A 22,247-nucleotide genomic window follows, 5' to 3' on the forward strand; every position below is an offset into this window, starting at 1 on the left:
TCCTCGGGGATGTGGTTTAATTCAGAAAACAACCTTCAATTTGTACGATTGTATGTGACAGTAAAGAATCTTTGTCTTTTTCTTCAAAGCATAGAAACGTTTTCTGATCCGACTCCATCATTTGTCCGCGCCAAAGTCATTCCAAATCGCTATTGAAAAATAAGCCAGTTTTATCCTTCAAGCAGCATCTGAAGTGATGCAGGCTCTTCTTATTTAATGTGTAGTGGTGCAACTTCCATTCCATTGTTTAGTTTTATGCTGCTATATTGTTTGTCTCATATTTTGCCATTTAACACATAAGAAACATATTAGAAATAAATGTTTCCACTTAAGCATGTAACACGTCATCCCTCAGATTTTGTTGTCTGCAAACATGACGGGTTGGGTTAAAAAATGTATACGTTAAAGGGATATTCCGGTGTAAGTTTAATCCATGGTCTAACACACCGTGAAACTGTGTTAGACTCCCTCTCGAGAGATCAAGTTAGCAGACCGCTAATTTACGGAGTTTTATCAACCTCAGAAACGACCGCACGACAACAATACACTGCAGTAAATGGATCCAAATATAAACCGCCACCAAAAAGCCACAAATAATGCTCAGAACAGCACCAAACTTCAGCAACAGTACAAATAGGGTCTCAGCACATAGTCCGGGGCATCTAACCTCCGCTAGCTTAGCTGGATTTCTACTGAAAAGCTGACTAAATTTACCACTCTTCTGCAGCAGCTTCCTGTTGACGGGAAGTCCCGACGAGTCGATTACCGAGTGCAGTAGAGTTCCGCGGCTCATGGATGAAAATGTATGATTATGACTCCATGGAAAAGCAATCAAAGTTCATATGTGTCTTACCTGCCAGTTTATAACAGTTATTATGGCGAGCGGACAGGGAAAAGAACGGAATTGAGCATTTCTAACCGCACTCGGTAATCGTCGAGTCGGGACTTCTCCGACCCGGAAGCTGATGGAGGAGAGTTGAACTCTGTTTTTAGCTTCCCAATAGAAATCCAGCTAAGCTAGCGGAGGTTAGATGCCCCGGACTATGTGCTGAGACCCTATTTGTACTGTTGCTGAAGTTTGGTGCTGTTCTGAGCTGGCGGTTTATATTTGGATCCATTTACTGCAGTGTATTGTTACCGTGCGGTCGTTTCTGAGGTTGATAAAACTCCGTAAATTAGCGGTCTGCTAACTTGATCTCTCGAGAGGGAGTCTAACACAGTTTCACGGTGTGTTAGACCATGGATTAAACTCACACCGGAATATCCCTTTAAGTATGTGACAAGTCATCCCTTGGATTTTGTTGCCTGCAAACATGACGGGTTCAGTTAAAAAATTTTACAAAGTTAACGGTTAAAGAAACATTGTGGTTTTGGTTTGAATGACTACTTTATTTAAAGTTCGAGGAACTTTGTCATCCCGTCACAAACAGCAGTCTCTCGGCTAAAGGGAGACATTTTCTTGACCGATCTATCAGCTCGATATCCTCGTTTCTATGCAGACTTCGTCGCTCTTCAGCAGCTCCATCATGCGACTTCATCCATTGGTCCAGATGGACACAAATCATTTTTCCTCTGCCTGCCAAAAAGCTTTCTGTCGCTCCCACGTAAACATATGTCGTCTTTGGCGCTTTTACTTTGGAAGACAATCTCATGAAAAAACATTCAAAACTTCCAGAATTGGCAGCTCAGTTATACTTAGTATTGACCTGTTCTGTGCTGTTAAGTGGTATCCTTTTTCACAACTATTCCTAGTCATTGACTTCTGTAACACAAAAGCACAACCGCTCACCGGTAAAAGAGGTCGGTAGGCTTCAAATTAAATTGCGGTTTCTTTTTTTTGTGAGGGATCGTTGCTCCACTGCAAGTTTTAATCACCGACTAACTCATTAAAACCCATAACGGCACGTCAAGTGGTGATCCTTTTTGTGAAGCACAATTAATACAAGTGATGTACTGTACCAGGAGTTTTGTCACTGGAGGAGTAGATAATTCTTCTAATGAGTTATTTTGAAATGTTTTACTCTGTTTTGTTCTTCAGGAATCTTAATTTCTTCCCCTCGTTTCCTCTTTATCTTCTCTTTTATTGGTGCTACTCCTCCAGATGGAGGGTTTTTTTTTTAATGCTGTTTTTATGCTCAGACTCGCTGCTTTCTTACTGGATTACTACGCTTATTACTGGATTAAACACCAAGCTGGTAAATTTTGTAGCTGTGTCGGTTTCTACTTTCATACTCCATAAAAATACCTGTATGTTAGGCTGTGTACAGCATGAAATGTAAAGATGTTCCAGACCGGGTTTGGACCAGATATCCTGTTCTGTGATCACATGTTCACCACATGTGGCTGTGACTTGTTTCAACCTGTTGTTTAAAGTTGTTTGTAAGACGTTTTTTAGGTTTCCAAGCACATAAATACACAAATGCTTCCCATTTATGATGGATGCGGTGACACTTTGTAATCTACTTTTCTGCTGATTACCTCACGCAGCCGTCTATTTAGCCTCTGTATTTCCAGAATAAAGCGAAGCCAGAGTCAAACTGCTTCCTGGCTTCTGCTTGTTGAATATTAAGCAAGTGAATTCTTCATTCCTTTAGAGCACCGCCTGCAAAACTACATTAGAATTATTTAGCAGTTGAATGTGGGATACCGATAAATATTTCGTTAATGCCTAGACAGAGACGAATATGTAAAGAATAAGGAGAGAAGAGTTTAGGGAAGAAGATGTGTTGAATAGAGAGTCTGAACTGCACTTTAAATATTTAAAAAAACATAGTTAAATGGCACTAACAGCGTTGATATTACAAATAAACGTCCAGTGAGGATTTTGTGGCATCTAGCGGTGAAGTTGGGGATGGTAACCAACTAAATACTTTAATAAGAATGTGTCAGACAAGGATAGAAACATGGTGGTGCAACAAGGCGGACCCTTTTGAAAGAGGTCCCGCTCCCTCTGTAGATATAAGAGAGTCTTTCTAAGCTAACGATTCTTATCTTCAGGTGATTATAACCTAATGAAAACATAATAATGAGTGTCATTTTCCGTTTCAGCCAATAGGCCCTCTAATTACTACGCACTGCACCTTTAAATTAGGTATGGCATCGTTAAATAAAAAAACGATGATACTTAAAATAAAACATAAAAAGATTACTTTGGGTGATTACACCTTATTAAAGTTTTTATACGCCATTTATTATTGTTGCTCAGGGACAAAACATTAGGCCAAACTTTGGAACTATTATAGCTATAAAACTTTAATGAGCTGCCTTTAAAATGATGGCAGAATACTGAGGGGAAGTAATGTCGTGTCGAGGCCATCGCAGCTGATGGACAAGCTTTTATATCCTTTACGTCCCAACAACTGAAGGGTAACTCCACCAATTTTACACATTAAAGTGCGCTACAAGTCTTTTGGAAGTACTAATACATATGAAAAAGAAGTAGTATAAAGTATTTTGTGGCTCCAGAGGAAACTGCCTGTAAATATCATCCGATGTTGTCACTCAGTGGTTGCATTGTGGGTAATTTAGACATCAAGTTTTGAAAAGGAAGAAACAATATCTCTGGGTCTGCTCTCTAATGTCCACATTTTCAAAACCAGCTGCCTACATTACCCAGAATGCACCTAAGTCACTGAGTGACATCACTGGAAGCAATTTATCGGATTCCACGCAGCTTCCTCTGAGGATATAAAGGCCTTTATACTACTTGTAAACACTCTTTAACGTGTAAAATTAGTGGCATCACCCTTTAAAAAGCTCCTGAATATGCCTACTTTCACTTTCTTGTGGTTTATTGGGACAACACACAGCTTGAAGAACAGTGTAGGTGTAATTTGTGGGCTGTAATCTCAATCTCTCACTGCGAATTTCACAGTTGAGATGCGAGCTGGTCGGGCCAAAATAGACCCGAAGTGTAGAGGTACTGGAGCAGCGTCCAGTGGACTTTGGCACGTCGCCTGGACAAACACAGGATCGTTTCTTGGATCCAGAACAAAAAAAAAAAAAATGCAGTCGTGTCCGATTGATGCAGGTTTAAGATGCTTTTTGTGTGATTACTGATGACAGGCTGATTCTGTTTTATTTTTTATTTTTGTCCTAATTGAACCGAGACGTATCCTTGAATAAACTTAACCAACGCTGACATTCTCTTTTGTCACCACACGACAGCAGCAGCGGTTTGCTTTGTACTGTCACTGGTGTCATTGGTCTGTCACTGGTGTTGGGACTCATACCGACAGCTTTGTAAGAACTTGTCTTCATCTGTTGTTAGAAAAAAAATAATAACCCAAAAATAAACTTCAGTCACCGGCAGCTACAGTCTGTATTACTTTGTCACCGTTGTCAGTCTGATGTCAGTGCCGCCATCACTCATTCAGAGAGATGATCGCTATCATCATCGCTGTTCTGTTGTTGTTGTTGTTAGATGATACAAGCTGCGACAAAAGGTAAAAGACTACAGAGGGTGATCCTTATATAACAGCAACTTCAGTTCATCAGCCAACGTCGTCCTTGTATTGTCATTTGTGTCGCTACTAAAAAAACAACACATGTTTCTATCATCGTACATAGTTAGTTTCCCCGGAATAATCAGAACAAACACGAGCGGTAACCCATTACTGTGCGCCACCAGCTGTAGTGTTTCATTAACGTCACCGGTCTACCACTGCTGTCATCACTCAGGGCGTTGTTTGTCTGCAGAGTCTTATGTGTGCAAAGATATAAATGAATATCGACTGAAGTAAAGACACACACGGAGGGAGTGACTGTGTTGTCTTGTCTCTCTGATGTGTCCAGAGTGCCATCACTCCTCAGGGATGATGAAGAGCGAAACACAGCGGTGGTCTATAGACGATCTGTCAATATGACAGAGTGGGCAGACCCTCGTTGTCTCTCTTATTGATGAAGAGGACAGCAGCTAACATTTCATAGAGTCCATGTTTATTATCGTTTTGTCACAGACGTCTATGTACGCACAAGTTTGCTGCAGAGTTGTCTACCAAAGTTAGCATGCTAACCGGCTAGCCCATCTTGTAATACCATGTATGAATAACGATCTTCTCATCAGACTGTCTGCAAAATAAAAAAATCAAACTATAGCAGCCAGAGGCGTGCACAGACTTTGTGAAGGGCAGGGGCGAAAAGAAGGGCACTTTAACGTGAGTTTTGGCTCCCAAGAGGGCACTTTAGCATGAGTTTTGGCTCCCAAGAGGGCAGTTTATCGTGTTTAAACCAGCCAAGGGGGCAGTTTAGTGTGTTTTGCCAACAAAGAGGGCACTTTGACACGCTTTTTTGGCTCCCAAGAGGGCACTTTAGCACACGTTTTTCAACAATTGAGCCACGAGGGGGGTGACTGCCCCCCTTGCCCCCCCCCCCCCCACTCGTGCACATCACTGATGTTGATGACACCAACACATCACACCTGTCAACATGTTCACCTTCCTACGCAGGACTACTCAGTTGTCATTATTACATTATTACATCAGACCGCACTCATCATCAAACTCAACCTCCATGGACAGATATAAATCCTGGCAAAGAACACAAACCCACTTGCCAAATATTTCTTTAATTATCACGTTATCTTTCATGTTACTTTTGTCTACTTACATGACAGCTAAATGTTCTTTCAACGCCCTCTCTACACTGTTACATTTTGGGATGTTAGGTTTGAAAAATGGCAAAATCAGCCTCTAAGAAGCCTTGAAAATAATAAAAACCAAGTGTCTGTGTGTTCTTTTGTTCATCCTCTCACAGAATAAATCACACAATGGAGCTGCAGATGAAAGTTTTTTTAAATTTTTTTTTTACATCTGCGGCTCTCACAACTCCATCAACCGGGCTGAGGCTGATTATCGTTAGCGTTGACTTTGATTACCTTCCTTCACAAGTACAGATAATTCTCACACTTGTCCTTGCTTTCTTTGTCTGTGTTGTCATTATCACTGCGTGGCCAGAGGTCTCTCTCTGCAGCTGTTACTCACTCAGGCAGACGTTGTCGTGGAAAAAAGTGAGGAAGTCGTTGCATTGTTCCCTGTGGTTGCCGCTCGCTACGCAGGAGCACCAGGGTCCCACGTTGGATGTGGAGTTGTCAAGGTAGTTGGGAGTGATTGTGCTTCCTGTAGAAGAGAGAACAACACCGTGTGTTTACAGGAACACTGAAGAAACACAACTTTTTGTGTTCAGAGTGATTGAATCTGAACATAAGATCACATCAATAAGAAGCGTGGTGGTGTTTGCTGAGTTGAACTGGGCTGAATCAAACTTGTTTCTCAGGATATTCTCTCTGTCTGACGGAAGAGTTTAATGTCCCAACAAATTGAACGTTGGAGCAGAATTCCGCATGATTTAATCTTACCTGCTTAGCCTGATTATGACCTTACCCCCCATAATTATGATAATGAAATAAAAAGCGTTTACATGCCAATTTCTATCATCACAACATCGCCTAATCAGGTTAAGGCTGAAGTTGTTAGAGTGCACGTAAATGCATTCACTGAGAGAGAAACTGAGAGGAATGTAAAAAAGGAGAATAGATAATGAAGCTGGAGCGAACAGAGACACAGACTGGCAGGCTGGTTATCCAGTGTCGACTGGTTCAATCCCAGTTGCTGACAGCGCTGCAGTAATAAAGTTTTTACTCTGTTTATTCCAACAGACAGGTTTTTTGGCAACCAGTGAACATAAAAAAAAAAAAATCCACTTTGATCTTTCCTGACAGGCAATTATTTTTAAATGTCATTTTCTTTGAGGATGTACTTATGATAAAAATGCAGCAAAAAAAAAGAGACACAGAGCTTATATAGCATTCTCCTCTTGATCCTCATTTGATGCTACTATTACGCACACTCCTCTCGAGTGCTACCGATCAGGCTGGAGGTCTGGTAGTCCAGTTTTCATGGCTCTGTTTGTAGGTTTAGTTCACGGTGTCGCCTCTATATGTTGCAGATTAAGTCCAAACAAGTACAGAAGTTGTTGTTAAGCTTCTATAGTTTCTGAGTTTGTAACAGGCAGATTAACGCAGGCAGCCGGCTTGGTGGTGGTCCTGCAGCAACCATCATGGAGATCTTTCAGGTCTTGTCCACATGTACGCGGATACTTTGCAACACTCTGTGTTTTGGCTTTTGTTCCCTTGCAAACAGGGTTTTTAGTCGAAAGAACAGATTTGTATAAATGTCCTTTATCAGTGCAAAACTACAGATTTTTAAAAATTACAATTTCTGGGCATCTGTGTGGACAAAACAGACTATTCCTGAAACGATGGCGTCATCACCAATCTGTTCCCATCCCAGGTCTTCAAATGCTGATTCTGCTTTGTCGCACTCCTCCGTGTCTCATACAGACTCACCAGGCATCTGACATTTCTAAACACATGGTTGAGGTGAAATGGCAGTTTGGTTAGGTTGAAAAAAATACATTTTTGGTTTCACACAAGGAATCAGCCCTGGTCTGCTGGGTGAAGGTCTTGTGTATGACCCACCACTCAACCCCTTCTTACCCGCAGTTCTCACCCCTCTTGGGACTTTGTTGCACTTTTGGATCCGCCAGTTGCTCTGATCTCATATTTCCTGGGATGTGTTTATATTGGAGAGACTTTAAAGCCCAAAGTGAAGAGCAGCTTCTGTGTCTTCATGACAGAACGTCTGTATTTGACGACCCGGGAGTGAGAGCAGGATGTGCGTGCCCGTTGCTGATTCATGTAATAAGTATACCTCTGAAACATCTGCAGACTAACAGTTTGTTTACATTTGGTATATGTAATCATTTGTTGTCGTCCATGTGTGTGAGGACAAAACCTCAGATACTTTCCTTTTATACCTTTCTGCCTTTTCAAGCTTTTCAGCAGGAAATGATTGGGAAGTCTCTCTCCGGGAAGGGTAATATCGCCTTGTAGCTTGTATTTTTTAAAAGAGGTGGGAAACAGAATTGGTGCACTTTGAGGCAGTGTGGCGAAAAAAGTTCTGATTTACCTCCATCGATTTTCTGGGTCCCAGACTTCCAAAACAACACCACCTCTCCGCGTCTCACTTCTACTTCAGTTGTCCAGAATGGCCAATCACTGCTGCGCTGCTTTCTGTCTCTGTATTCCTTAATCTGTCTCTCTTCAGTTCCCCAACAAACTAAACAACCTTCTTTTTTGGCTCTTTTTGCAGCAGCTCAATGAGGTATTGTTGTCCCATAATGACATGTTTAGACTGAATGCTTTTTAACAACCCTTTGTGCATTATGTGATCTTTTGTTAAGTTTTCATCGAAAGTACAATAAGCCGTGTTCCACGCCTCCGTTCGCTCCCACTCATCGTCACGTCAGGGATAATTCTCCCAAAACAGCGGTCAATAGTTGTAATTGCACTACTTATAATGCCGACGACTTGGCCGGCCGTGCAGCAGCCACATTAATCAGCGCCGCATCGATCGTTGAAGCGCGCTTCTCATCACAATCCTCGATTCATTCTTTTGAGTCCTGCTCAGTGCGCTCGTCTGCTCTCCGCCATCCTCCCCTCCAAAGCCTCTTTGTTCCTGTTCCATCACAGAAGGTGGGTGAGCCGGAGCTGGCACAGAAAGATTTAGTTCTTACCCATCAGGCCGGTGTAGGCAAGTAGACATGATCCGTAGTTCTCCTGCTTGCAGCCACTGGCGCTCTGCTCCGCAGGTTGGCAATCATACTGGAACTGCGCCCAGCGAGACCTGTGGGAGCAATAACATGCCATCCATCATTTACTTGTGCCTGGCTGCTGCGCACATTGTGTCACTGAGAGGTGGCCAGCGCCGGGGCTTTCTCTCAACGACAGGATGCGGATTTTAAACCCACAGCGCTCGTCTACCTACCTGTGCTCCTACATCAACTTCCTCCACCCTTCAAGATCTTCTCCTCTAAAGCACTTCAGCCTGTGCTTCACTCACCACTGGTGACATTCATCCCCCTTTTTTTCTTTCCTCCCCACTTTCCCTAGCGAGCCGTCTTATGGAAGGCTGCCAGGCTGTAAAGAGTCAATGAGGGGCAAAGAGAGGCCTTGGCTCTGCGCTCTAAATACCGTGGGCAGTGTCTGGCAGGCCTGGCCTCGAGGAGATTAGACAAATATGGATCTTCCACATAAATTCTCCCTCCCACAGCCGCGCACTGCCTTCCCTCCTTCACCTTTCCTGCCAGCCGCTCAGACATCTAGCCTCATCATCATCACTGTACAAGGCTATCGCAGCCATCATATCACATCATCGGCCCCCGCCGACTGGCATTTGCAACGGCATCCCCTCAGGGCACCACAACTCCCCGCTCTCCCCTCGTTTGTCATGTCGTTATAATGATGTGCGTAAAACTCATAGGCTGTGTGCTAAGTGAAGGCATCTTCTGCAGGCTGCCGGTTAATGCCAGCTGACTGGTGCGGGATTGGCGGGGGCCTTGAGATACTTCATCCATCGGGGCAGTGCTGGAGAATAATGCCTGATCGATAGCTGTGACAGATGAAGCTCTTTGTCTTCCTGACATTTGAAGAGGAACTAGATTAAACGCTGGCGACCGTGTGCTGTCAGAGAGAGGGGGACGGCTGCATGGGTATGAGAACTCCATGTTTTCAGTCTCCGGTGAAGGAGAGAAATACACCGTCTGAATATTAATGACTCTGTAAGACATTATGACTGATTGGATGTTTTCGAGCAATTTAAATTTGAATGAAATCGTTGTTTTTATCAACGTCGCACATAAACGAGGACTTAACGTGGAATAAATATGGTTATTCCGAAAAACTGATATTACACAGAGGGTCAGTTTTCTGCAAACTACTTGCAGATCCGGCCGATGTCTCGGCTGGATATTGGTAAATATTTTCTGAGCACTTTGGCAGGAAAGTCATGTGTGAATCCCAAATGATAATGGCGGCTCTAATAATGCCTATTTCACACGGCCGCCGCTCGTTGCCCGACTGCCTCCCTCAGAAAGTGAATGCAGAATTTAATTGAACTAATTAAACACAGTTAATGAGTATAACAATTGAATTAATTAAAACACAGCTGACTAATTAAATCTAAATGAACATATCATACCAGCCAGACCTATCTTCCAAGACACACAGTGCCATTTATTGTCCTGAGGGAAAGCTGGTGTGTGTGCGGCTACAACATCAAAAAACACGACAGATACCACGAAACCGCATTAGTCGCGCAACTTGTTACTGACTTGAAAGTATTCTATGTTTTGCAGTATTTGGGGGGAGGTGTACCCGAGTTGCAACATACAATAATGGCAACGACGCCGACTTGGGTTGGAGACGGCAGTTGTTTTTGCTGCATGTTTCTTACGCCATCCCTGACGACTGATTACAGATATTTCCTTCTTAATTGGGAGACTGCAGGTTTTAGACTATTTTAATTGACTTTAGTCTGGCTCCCAGCAACACAGGTGGCATCTATGGATCCTGGACACACTAAATGTGGCACAGGAAAATGTATCTGTATGGCTTTCGTCTGTATGTTTGCAAAAGAGGTGGCGCAAGGAGCTAGCACTGCAACCAGGGCTAGTTGGTGAGCTAGCTGGGGAATCCACCTGCAAGAGTGCGATGCGCCAACATTTCCCACCGTCGGTCAGCAAGCTAGTCAGCTAACGGGGCACTGAGCTTGAACAGTTTGCACGCAATGTTTGCGCAAATTTACAGCAAAGCTTTTCGGCCTCTTCTAGCTAGTTGTTTTGGTTTTACGGCACAGCAGGTAGCGATAAAACCAAGACAGCCAGATCGAAACAGACACAGTTGGTGAGCAGCTGCTGAGGAAAAGATGCTGGATGTGTAGCAAGAGAACACTTTGTCAGCATCTGACTTATAACTACTTCTGTTTGTCTTTCAGCCTGTAACCTAAAAGAAAATGATTGCAGCTTAAATAAAAGAAACTACCGGCCACATTAAGATTAAGTCCTGTTGCTCTCACAGACTACTCCTCAAACTCGATTGCAGAATGCTACTGATAACACAGAAGCGGCCGGTAAAGCTGGTCAAATACCTGACAAGAAACGAGACCTGGATAGTTTTCTCAGGAGTCGGCAGATCAAACAGTGTCGGTGAACTCAGGCAGCTGTTTGCCATCAAGTGAAACATGAGAACTGATAAGCGTGTATAGTTTCTCACAGCTTGTTTCTCCGTTCATGTCGGGGTCCTTCTTTCTGCCTCTTCAAGAAAAGTATCTGGGCTTTGATTTTGGACATCAGAGCTTCAGAGCAGCACTCAAACACACCAGGACTTTCCAAAAATCAATCAGTGTTTGCTGTCATGGATTCGCCCATTCCTCATTTGAGTGTCAAGTCGCTGTGAATTCAATTTTATGCCGCACAAACAGGAACACAACACCATGTCTAACCCGTGTCTAATAACACTGCATATGGTATGCTTTGAAAAAGGTTCAGCATTAATGTAATGTGCACATGATTTGCATCAGCTGAGCCAAAACAGCTTACAACACTTTTGTGATCCTTTAACAGAAGCCACCATTTCTGCAAATTATCAGTTCAGTGAGTCGAATGATGCCAACTCAGGAAATTAAGTGTAAAAATGTTCTTGGCAGCGGGCGGCATGTTAGACAACATTTCTAATTTATACCTGCACACGTAGTCTGCTTTACAAATCCGCAGCTGAGCCAGGCAGTTGGGCTTGTCCTTGTCCTCGTAGGAGCAGGACGGCACGATGGTTTGCCGGCGGCGCTCTGCGCAGGCCGTGTCGGTGCAGGGACAGAACAGCAGCTCGTGGGTGTAGTCGGGGGGAACGCGGTCGAAGAACTTCCTCAGCGCCTTGTTGCACTTTGGTCGGTTACACGGCCCCGAGCGGGCTGACGGCTGGATGCAGGCTGAGACGTACTCCGTGCGAAGCTTCTGACACGTCTCGTCGATGTTGCACGCCTTGGCGGCGTCCAGGCAGCGGTTCACCGTTGTTACCTCGGACTCTGAAAAGGAAAATAAGACACAAAATGAGAGCAGAAAGCATTTCATCCTTCTGTGTGGTTTGAGAAAATCAAATCCCAGGCAATGTTTACCAATGATTTCAGGGCCTAATTGGAGCTGGTATTGACTTGCCACTCTCACCTCTAGACTCTGATGCAGCGTTGCATTTACAGATGGAAAAAAAAAAGAGGGGTGTGTATGTGTGTGTTTTACAAACTAAACCAAAAGGATGATTATATGTAATAGGCCCCCTTGTAATGAATAGAACATGAATGCCGTTTAAATGTTGCATGAGCCCGGGCAGTGGATGTGCTTCAGCCGAGGTCTAATGGCTGAATATTTCATTCTGCTGGGTTAATGCAGAGTGGCAGTGCTGAAAAAGCAGCTCCTCCATCTCTCCAACCGCAAAACAAGGCCTGTAATTACTGTTCCTTCCCCTTCATCCATCTCTCCATCCATCCATCCTTCCAACATCTGGGTCCATCCCTCACTCACCTGACTCCCTCCTTCCCTCGCCATCCTCCTCCCTCGGCGTGCGCCTGCTACTCTCAGCTCTGCCATCACCCTCCGCTCCATCTGTCTCCTCCCTTCACTTCCCCTCTCCTCCATCCCTTCTTCCTCAACTTTGTCCATCTCTGCCTCCCTCAGTGCCCCGCGCTTCCTCTGACTTCCTCGGTAATGAGCCACCTCTGTGGATGCAGCGGCGAGCCCCTTTCATTACCATTTTCTTTTGGCCGCGTTATTTCCCAATCCATCATCATGTGTGTTTTTTCCCCCCCCCACGAGCGACCTACCAGTCAATACGGCCATGATGACGCTCAGCTCCTCTGGCAGATAGAGCTGCTCATTAGTTTGTAAACTGCCTGTAGTTGTGTCTCCTGGTGAGTTCGCCTCTCACCAAGCTGTCATATAAAATATGAATGGCCTTGGAGAGCAAGCTAACAACCCATCACAAAGCATAGGTTATTCCCAACTTAACTGCTCAGCAGACGAGGGGGGAGGCGCAGGGAGGATGGGAGGACCTGATGGAACCGCAGGGTGGGATGACAAATTGCATCTAGTGGCCACATGCCTGGGAAACAGTACGCACGTTGGATTTTATGTTGTTGTGGTGTTTTCTCGAAGCCATTATTTATTCAGAGGATACTTGCAGAGAATGCGTGCTCTTATTCCAGGAAACCATCCTGATTCACATTCATGCCCTGCACACATTTACACCTCAGAGCTGCCCGGCGCGACCACGGTCCTGAGCCGCTCCGCGTCGGAGCCAGCGGAGGCTGAGAGCACTCACGCTGGAGCTTGTTTTCCAGTCGGAGGCCTGGCTCTGTAATATTCATCATCATACATCTAAATTTTAAATCCGCAGAGTCTGTCGGTGTTTGGGCATTCTGTTGTTTTGGCCTCCATAAAGCAGCACATTTGATTTCAGAGCCTGAGATTAAAATACTGACTTTAAGGCTTTAAAAAGGAAACTTCAGCACCAGACGATCTTGTTTGAGAGGACGATGGTGGCCATTGCGACGAGTGACGTGAGGTGGCGGCCAAGTGAGAGATCAAGGTCAACATTTGGAAGCGCAAAACCACCAGGTAATTTTCAACGAGACGTCACGGCAATTTCTAGCTGTGTTAGTGGCAAGAAAACCCTGATATTTTTATATGAGACATTGAGACAACTGCAGCTGAAAACACTATCGTTTAAAAAGGCTTGAAGGAACACAAACCTATATTTTGTGCATCTGATATCCGCACATCCACACTGGACGCCATTTTCATGAACACCAATCTGTTCCTGCAATGTTTTGTTGCTAGAGTTCTATAGAGTTTTCACTGTTCCTACGATTCGCCTGCAGTTATTCCAGTCAGTCTCACCATGTCCAGACTGTAAGTGATGTGCTGTGCAGGTTCTGACGCCTCAGCCGCAAGTGTGAGCGCGAACGCGGTCCGTTGATGTTGTGATTCCTCAACCCTGAGGCTAATAAAGCCCCATGTTGAACTGGTATCTTTGACCCGCTGAGCTCTTCCTTGGAGAAAACCCTATAGCTCACCTTAAAATGTTTGAAATGTTTTCCAAACAACTCAATATGTTGCCTCAGCGTTCGCTTTAGTTGCATCACCTTTTCTCTGCTCTGTGTCGACACTGGAAGTCATGTATTTATAAATTCATTGGCGTGTTGACCCTGGTTAGGGACAGGATGAAACACAAGCGAACGGTAAAAAACTTATGCTATAGAAATACGAAAAACTGGACATTTAAATCCTTTTTTGAATCATTTGTTTTTGCCATGACACAGGGTGGATACTGAAATATAAAATACTGTAGCTGAGAACAGCAGCCTTCATGAAGGAGCAAGCTACAAAAACCTTTAAAACTCCTTTTCAAGCCTACACAGGGTGAATATTAGACATTCAAAAGAGATCTTTAGTGAGGTACTCCATGACAAGCTCTGAAGGTGATTATATTCATATTGGATGAACAATGAATGGGAGGTTTGGACAGTAACAGGGTTAGATGTGCTACATGGGATTCAAAGTGCTGGTTTCCTTGTTGCTTTGACCAACTTGTTGAATTATAAACACAAAGAAAACAAAACTGTGTCACAGCCAAAGGGCACCGGGAAGAAAATCATACAGGGAAGAAAAACAATATCTGCCACGTCTTTAGGAGGTCCTTCTTGGTGCAGAACAACAAATGTGTTCAACTAGAAGCCTTCACTTGATGCCGCAGGCCTCACATTAGCTAACTGATTAATTGGTAGAGGTTGAAGTTCTCTGCTGTTTGAATACTCCTCAAAAAATATGATGAGCTGTGGCTCCGGCTGGCATCTTTGAAAAGGGTCATTACTCTGTTTGAGGGAGAGATGCTATAACGGGTCGGAAAAACATCCATTAATCACGTCTTTGTTGTTTTGGCAGTCGACTTGTCGAGATGCGCGGCATGGATGTCAACTTTGACCTCCCGCGGAGCCGCTGCAGTGAAAATTTACGAGGAGGCTGTACAGTGCAGGTCTGCTGCTGCTGCAATTCAAAGCAGCCCCAAAACGAGTGGCGTCGTTTTCACGAGCGGCTCATGTACGAGGTCACAGAAACATACGATGACGCATAATAATCTGAATTATTTTAATGCATTTTCCACTCATATGCCAACACAGCCTCCCACAAACAGGAGAGGACAGTTTATCCACATTTTTCCTAATCTGCAATCTCAATCAATTATGCAGAACGAGCCTGTCGAAAACTGGAATTTTTTCTGAAGATCTCACATGTGACTGCTGCAAGCTGCTGCTGAAATATCAAATACGCTGAACAACTTAGAAGTACAAGCATGTTTCCAGCTGTCAGCATGTGTGAAGAGTGGTGTGTTAAACCAACTTCATCATGTGTTTGAACTGTAACGCTCATTACAGTTGGAACTGTGTCAGACTCGTTTACTGGCTCTGTCAGTGCCGTTGACTGTAGAGATGGACAACACGTCTCCGCTTCCTCCCACTGTACAAAAATGAACCTCAGATCACTCTCAGACAGAGTATGTGCAGCACTGATCAGGCGATGGAGCCACAGTATGGAGGTCCTGTGCACACACTCAATCACAAACAGGCCTGCAACTACAAATTTACCACAATAAAAGCTCCTCTTATTTTATTATGTCAGTGCAAAAGCAGCAAAATTTAGGAAAGAAACTTTTCTTTAAAGGGATATTCCGGTGTAAATTTAATCCATCGTCTAAATCACTGTGAAACTGTGTTAGACTCCCTCTCGAGAGATCAAGTTAGCAGACCGCTAATTTACAGAGTTTTATCAACCTCAGAATGGACCGCACGACAACAATACACTGCAGTAAATGGATCCAAATATAAACCACCACCAAAAAGCCACAAATAATGCTCAAAACAGCACCAAACTTCAGCAACAGTACAAATAGGGTCTCAGCACATAGTCCGGGGCATCTAACCTCCGCTAGCTTAGCTGGATTTCTACTGAAAAGCTAAAAACAGATTTCAACTCTCCTCCATCAGCTTCCGGGTCGGGGAAGTCCTGACGCGACGATTACCGAGTGCGGTTAGAAATGCTCAATTCCGTTCTTTTCCCTGTCCGCTCTCGATAATAACTGTTATAAACTGGCAGGTAAGACACATATGAACTTTGATTGCTTTTCCATGGAGTCATAATCAGACATTTTCATCCATGAGCCGCGGAACTCTACTGCACTCGGTAATCGACTCGTCGGGACTTCCCGTCAACAGGAAGCTGCTGCAGAAGAGTGGTAAATTTAGTCAGCTTTTCAGTAGAAATCCAGCTAAGCTAGTGGAGGTTAGATGCCCCGGACTATGTGCTGAGACCCTATTTGTACTGTTGCTGAAGTTTGGCGCTGTTCTGAGCATTATTTGTGGCTTTTTGGTGGCGGTTTGTATTTGGATCCATTTACTGCAGTGTATTGTTGTCCTGCGGTCGTTTCTGAGGTTGATAAAACTCCGTAAATTAGCGGTCTGCTAACTTGATCTCTCGAGAGGGAGTCTAACACAGTTTTAACGGTGATTTAGACCATGGATTAAATTAACACCGGAATATCCCTTTAAGAAGCATTTTCAAGACTTTGGCCAGGAGACTGCAGATGACAACAAGCCTTTTGCATATTTACTCATCTATTACAATGTGTTTTACTAACTCAACTAAGAAGCCATGAAAGTGCTGAGAGCTGAACACACAGACACTTTCTATCTGGACTCCTGCAATTACAGTATATATGCCTGTTGGAGGTGGGGAGAAGGGAGCCCAGCAGGGGGTTGTGCTTTGGCCTCGCTCTGGAGAGGTGCCATCTCTGACCAGGCTCTGCTCAATTCGACGCGTTTAAACTGGTAATGGAAAAGCAAATCACAAAAGCAAAAAGCCCCACTAGAGGAATTAGGGGGGGCGAGGTTTGAGACCTACATTGCGGCGAGATATTTTGGCTTCACTTTCGGGGAGCTATTATGTCGACCTCACATACAGTCAATGTTTATATTGACTGGTTAAAAACTCATCCAAGGATTCAACAGAGTTCACATTTTCTCTTCTATATCTTGCACGTTATCATGGGGGTGCCTGTGTCTCGGGTATCGTCAATTTGAGATCTTCACAATGTTATGAGCTCTCTCACAGATCATAAAGAATATATACATAGATGTTTAAATATCAATAACAGATAAACTCAAGGGCTTCTTCTGTTTATGTCTGATTATCTGGTGTTTCTTGGCCTGTCAGACTTCATTTTATACATCGAAGTACACGAATGGAAACAAAAATCTGATTTAAGATGATTCTTTAACTGTGCAGGGCAGTGTGCAAATATAACACACTCTCGAGATTCATGCCTTTAAGTTCAGATTGCCTTCAAGTTCAATGGACTCTCTTGTAAAGCTGTGTAAAGCTGTGTTGAGTACCTCGGCCGTGCCCCCCCGTGATCTCTATGCTGTTAAGTAGAATTGTATAACTGTTGCACAACCGGAATTCATCGTTACATTATGCAAACTGTCTCCTGAACCGGCCTCATTACGCCGTTAAATCATTTGCCTTTTCTCATCCCTGCGGTATGAAATCAGGCACGGGCTGTTTTGCTGATGTCGCCTCGCATTACCGCAGGTTTCAAATCATAAAACGAGTATTTGACACTGATCCCCTCATTGCCATTAGGAGCCGCCGTCATACAAAACTATCTAGTGCAACTTTAATATCACGAGGAGACGAGTGATCCCGTCGTATCCATAATAAACATCGCTGCTTATTAAGTTTTGAAAAAATAAACACTGCTTGAGACAACTCAAATGCTCCTGAGCAGCTTGGTATTATACATCCAAATAACATCTAATACAACAGCCTGATCTAAATCCTTCTCTCAGACACTAAAAAACCCCAAACAAATGCCACTGATTACCCAGTAGCAGTGATGGGATGCAACTAAGTACATTTAATTAAGTACCATACTCAGAATGTATTTTACTTGGGTTTTTATAACATTGTCTGATTTATACTTCAACTCCACAACATTTTGGAGGCCAATACTATACATTTTTTTTATATACAAATGTAAATTAATGTATAATTTTAATTGCACTCTTTCTACTTCAGTACATTTATTCTCAGAAAAACGACTTTTTTGTCAGGTTTTATTCATATGACTGACTTTGAGTAATATTTTTACAAAAAAAAAAAAAAGACTTTTTGTGACATTTCACAAAACCACCAAGTAGTATAAAAAAAGGGGAAGGCATAATATGGCATTGAAGGTATCATTTTGTTGATTCTGGCGCCCCCTGTGGACAAACGTGGTATGAGCACCTCCTGAGTTAAAGATCTCGATCAGGCTGAGCCGCTTGTTTTGTAAGCAGGTGAAAGAAACACGGAACATTTTTTTAAATTACTCAAGTTCTATTTGTAAAAGGTGACTTTCACTTTTACGAAGATATCTTTACTTTTACTGACACACTACTTTTGGTGCCAAGTGGTATTAAAATAAAGAAGAAGGCACGATTACTATTCTTAACCTTGTCTTCTTGTCAGCTTTTTGCATAGATGTCCTCATCCAGTATTGATCTAATGAAACAATTTTTTTTTAAAGAAGCTAAATGGATTTTCATTCTTTGAAGGTTCTGGCGCCCCCTGTGGACAAAAGCGGTATAAGCACCAAAACCACCTGAATGATCGGAAGATGGAATATATCTTGAATATTGTTTTACACAGCTGTTTTCCAGATGCATGGTGATGAGGCAATGTATTTATTCATGCCTATGTAAGATTACTTAGTGTAATAGGAGGATGGTAGCCGTCACACACCTGTATTACACGGGATCCTACAATTAACAGGTGTAGGATCTTTCATCAAGATATAGCTCGACAGTGGAGCAAGAAATGTAAAATCACAAGCCGGTTGTTCTTTCCTCGGGCTGTGAGACTCTTTAATTCATCCTCAGCACTCTGTCTGCCAGAAAAACTTGTTCACATTTTTCAGAATCCAACCTGGAAACAAATCTTCTTATTTTCTTATGGAGGTCATACAGAGAATACACTGAAGTGTTAGACTGAGACTGTTTCATCACCAGTTTAAAGTTCCTTGTGGAACATTTAAATAAACCAATTGAACTTTGGTTTTTTCGTGTAGTTTCTGTTAATTCTCTCAAACGCTGCCTGAGCTGCTTTATGTATATAAACACACTGTATGTAAATGTTTTTAATTAAGCCGTGAACTCCCTATTTAAGCTGCCATTATCCACTTGTTTAGACTTATTTTGTGTGTGTGTGTGTAGGACATTTATCATTACACTGTAAGGCACGCTCCAACGCCTTCCATACTAATCACTTCATTTAAGTCATTATTTAAGTTTCACAGTCTCTCCATCTCGGCTTCACTCATCCACGGCATAATTGCCGTCGGAGAAAACAAAACACTTGACTTCATGTCCTCTCCAGTGAGAAAAAAACCGTAACTCCTCATTTGTGTGCAGCCCGTCTCTTTTCCCAGAAAAAGATGTGGCGTCTGAGTAAACAAAGCCGCTCTGTCTGTCTTCCATTTTCTTTTCTTTGTCTCTACCTCCCTCTCACCTCTTACCACGACTTTTTTACTTTCTGTTCTCTCCCTCTTCCCCACATCCAGTGCTGCCTCTTCCCTCTGTATTAGAGCAAATAGGTAATTAATCTGTGCCTCAGGGGCTAACAGCAGCACATACTGGCCCTGCGGCTTGCCCACAGGCTCGGAGGCAAGACAGAAGCCGAGTGTGGGATGTTGCTCATCAAACGCTTTTCAAAAACCTCACTGCACATCCGCCCGTCTACTCCGTCAGAATTATGCAGAATAACATCTCGATCTTCTCCCTCTTTGACATATATAACTTTGGTTGGGACCAGAGTATATTTTTGGGTAGCAGAATAAGATGCTTCACGTTGCGTAGACGCAGAGAAAGCACTTGTAGCGGTGGCAGCTCGCCAGTCACCTGCAGCGATGGAGGCCAGACGAACGTAGTCGGAGCCTCTCTCCTCCGGTTCATACGGGAAGCTCTCCACCAGGCTGAGTCCTGCCAACACAGAGAGGAGAGACGGGTCAGATTCTGTTTCTCTCACTATACATCATTAAAGGCTGCATGCAAAGTCTCCGCGCATTGTGTATTTACCCGATCAATTAGCAGACTAAAGACCAACCGGCGCTGTGGGAATAAGCGTATACAGATCTCTGGCACAGAGCTGCAATATAACCCGTGTGTTGGACTTAACTGGTGCAAATTCCCAAACAAATCAATCTAGTTAAAACCAGTTGCCGTGCAGTGCCGCTGACTTCTGAGGCACTTTTGGGGGGTTTCAGTGCTCGGAGCAGTTACCGGCCTGATAACCAGCCTCAGCTTAACTGCGAAGAAGTTAAACTCTGAAGTAAATCAACTATCAGGTAGTCGACTAATTCTGCAAAGACATACATCTTAAAGCGGTTTGTGCTTCAGTATTTCCACGTATTTCTAAGGAATCATTTATATTAGTTAATCTACCATTTCTATGATTATTGCACCTCATTAATGTTTGTTGTAGACTCACTCCACACTGGATATAATGATGTTTGATGTGTGAACCAGAGAGCTTTACTGTTTATTAATCAATTATCTCTTTTTTTTAATGTTTTTGGACACAGTGTTGTCAACCTTGTTCTGCTTTCGCACTCGTATTTCTTTTGCAAATAAAAACAAAATGCCTAAAATCTGAATGTGAATGTACCACATATATTGTGTTCAGCGTAGGATATGACAACGTTCGTGCATTTGAAATAAGCAGTAACACAATGAGCGTGGGTGGAACAAAAGGAATCAGCGCCTCGTTTTTTTTACTATTTTCGACACAATAATCGCTCTTTTCATTTCACCCTGGAATTCACCGTTGAGCTCGTCTGGAGGCGGAAGCCCTAATTCGTGTGTAATGGGCGGCACACTTGATAATCCAAACAATGTACTGTACCTGCTCCCGCCCGCCTCTCGGGAGCAGAACCATCAGATTCTGTGCGTGTTAGCGCCGGTCTTACCGTGCAGCACGGACTGATGCAGGCTCCAGTAGATACTCAGGCAGTTCTTCTCCTTCTTCATGCCTCGTTTACACTGGCAGCCGTGCAGAGGGGTGGACAGCAGCGCCGTCATGGCGTTCTCACACTGGTTTCGCGCCCCGGGCCCCAGCTTCACGCTGCCGTCCCCCGCCACACACTGCCTGAGGGTGCGCAGTCGCGGGCTGCAGGTGTCGTCGCTGGAGCAGGTGTCTCCGGCACGCAGGCAGTCCCTCCCGCCCATCGACAGAGCCATACGGGGGACTCCTGCAAAGACAAGGCAGACGAGACAGCTTAGTGTCACGTTGAGGTCCCCTGCGAGGAGCTCGGAGCAGGACACCGAGCTATGGGTCGGTTTGCGTGCACTCGATCGGGGAAGCTGTCCGACTTGTTGAGCATTACTCCAACACACCAAAGCCCTAACACAACAAACACGATAATCTCTCAGCCTGCGAGTTAAATAACACAAAAGGAAACTCGTGAAAATAAACAAAATGTGGCTTATCTCGTTAACTCATTCAACCGTGATCAGTCAGATTTGATACAGGCAAATGAGAAAGCTTGTAGAAACAACCTGTTGCACTGTGTTCCACCTCAGAAACACACTAAATCATTCAAAAGACCCATCAATTCTTTTCGGTAAGAATAGCGGGAAGCAACAGTTTCTTGGTTGAAACAGTATTGATAACAAGTCAGAAAGAAGTATATTAAATGTTCAAAGAATCTTAACAAATAAACTGACAAATCTTGAGACGTGAAAGTATTCGGCGGGCAGAAAATTGGGGAAAACAGAAAATACACAAGACTCAAAACCACAAAAGACATTTTATAAGACTCATGACGACAACATCAGAACGGAGCTGAAAATAAATCCGACAGCGGGGTAACATGAAAGATGATCAAATACTTTTTTTTGATTTAATGTTACAGTGTTTCCACCCTGAAGAGACAGCGATGCAGTGATCTGAGGTCTGGAGGTCGAGGAAAACGCGTCATGCAGTTAAATGTATTCGCGGTGAATCATCGGCGCCTGAATCGGTTTTATTTATACACATTTGTACAAGTATGAAAATTCAACCTAAAGGGAATTCAAAGGCAGCAGCTCAGTATTGCGCTTCCAGGTGATATCGTGGATGCTCTTTCTCCGCCGTGGGTCAAGATGCACTTGCACTTCCCATAATGCAGCTCATCTGTATCCTATGTAGGACCTTGACCCGTAAAAAAGCCCACGCGACAACTCTGACGTCATTATGACCTCACCGCGGTTAGTTTGTCCGACTTCCTGTGA

The 22,247-nt window shown here is 43.7% G+C and overlaps 1 protein-coding gene across 3 annotated transcripts in view; it reads right to left on the reverse strand.

The window, feature by feature from the left end:
* The window catches only part of gfra4a (GDNF family receptor alpha 4a), a 203,974-nt gene that overhangs the window by 16,460 nt on the left and 165,267 nt on the right, over nucleotides 1-22,247 (reverse strand). For all 3 annotated transcript variants that reach the window (XM_030443082.1, XM_030443083.1, XM_030443084.1), the window contains 5 exons: nucleotides 20,945-21,226; nucleotides 19,878-19,958; nucleotides 11,579-11,918; nucleotides 8,575-8,684; nucleotides 5,982-6,116 (listed from right to left, as the gene is read on the reverse strand). In XM_030443082.1, the coding sequence (XP_030298942.1) occupies nucleotides 5,982-6,116; nucleotides 8,575-8,684; nucleotides 11,579-11,918; nucleotides 19,878-19,958; nucleotides 20,945-21,226 (948 nt within the window). The remainder of the gene's footprint in view (nucleotides 1-5,981; nucleotides 6,117-8,574; nucleotides 8,685-11,578; nucleotides 11,919-19,877; nucleotides 19,959-20,944; nucleotides 21,227-22,247) is intronic.

Source organism: Sparus aurata, chromosome 16 (genome assembly GCF_900880675.1).
Source record: "Sparus aurata chromosome 16, fSpaAur1.1, whole genome shotgun sequence".
Lineage (NCBI taxonomy): Eukaryota > Metazoa > Chordata > Actinopteri > Spariformes > Sparidae > Sparus > Sparus aurata.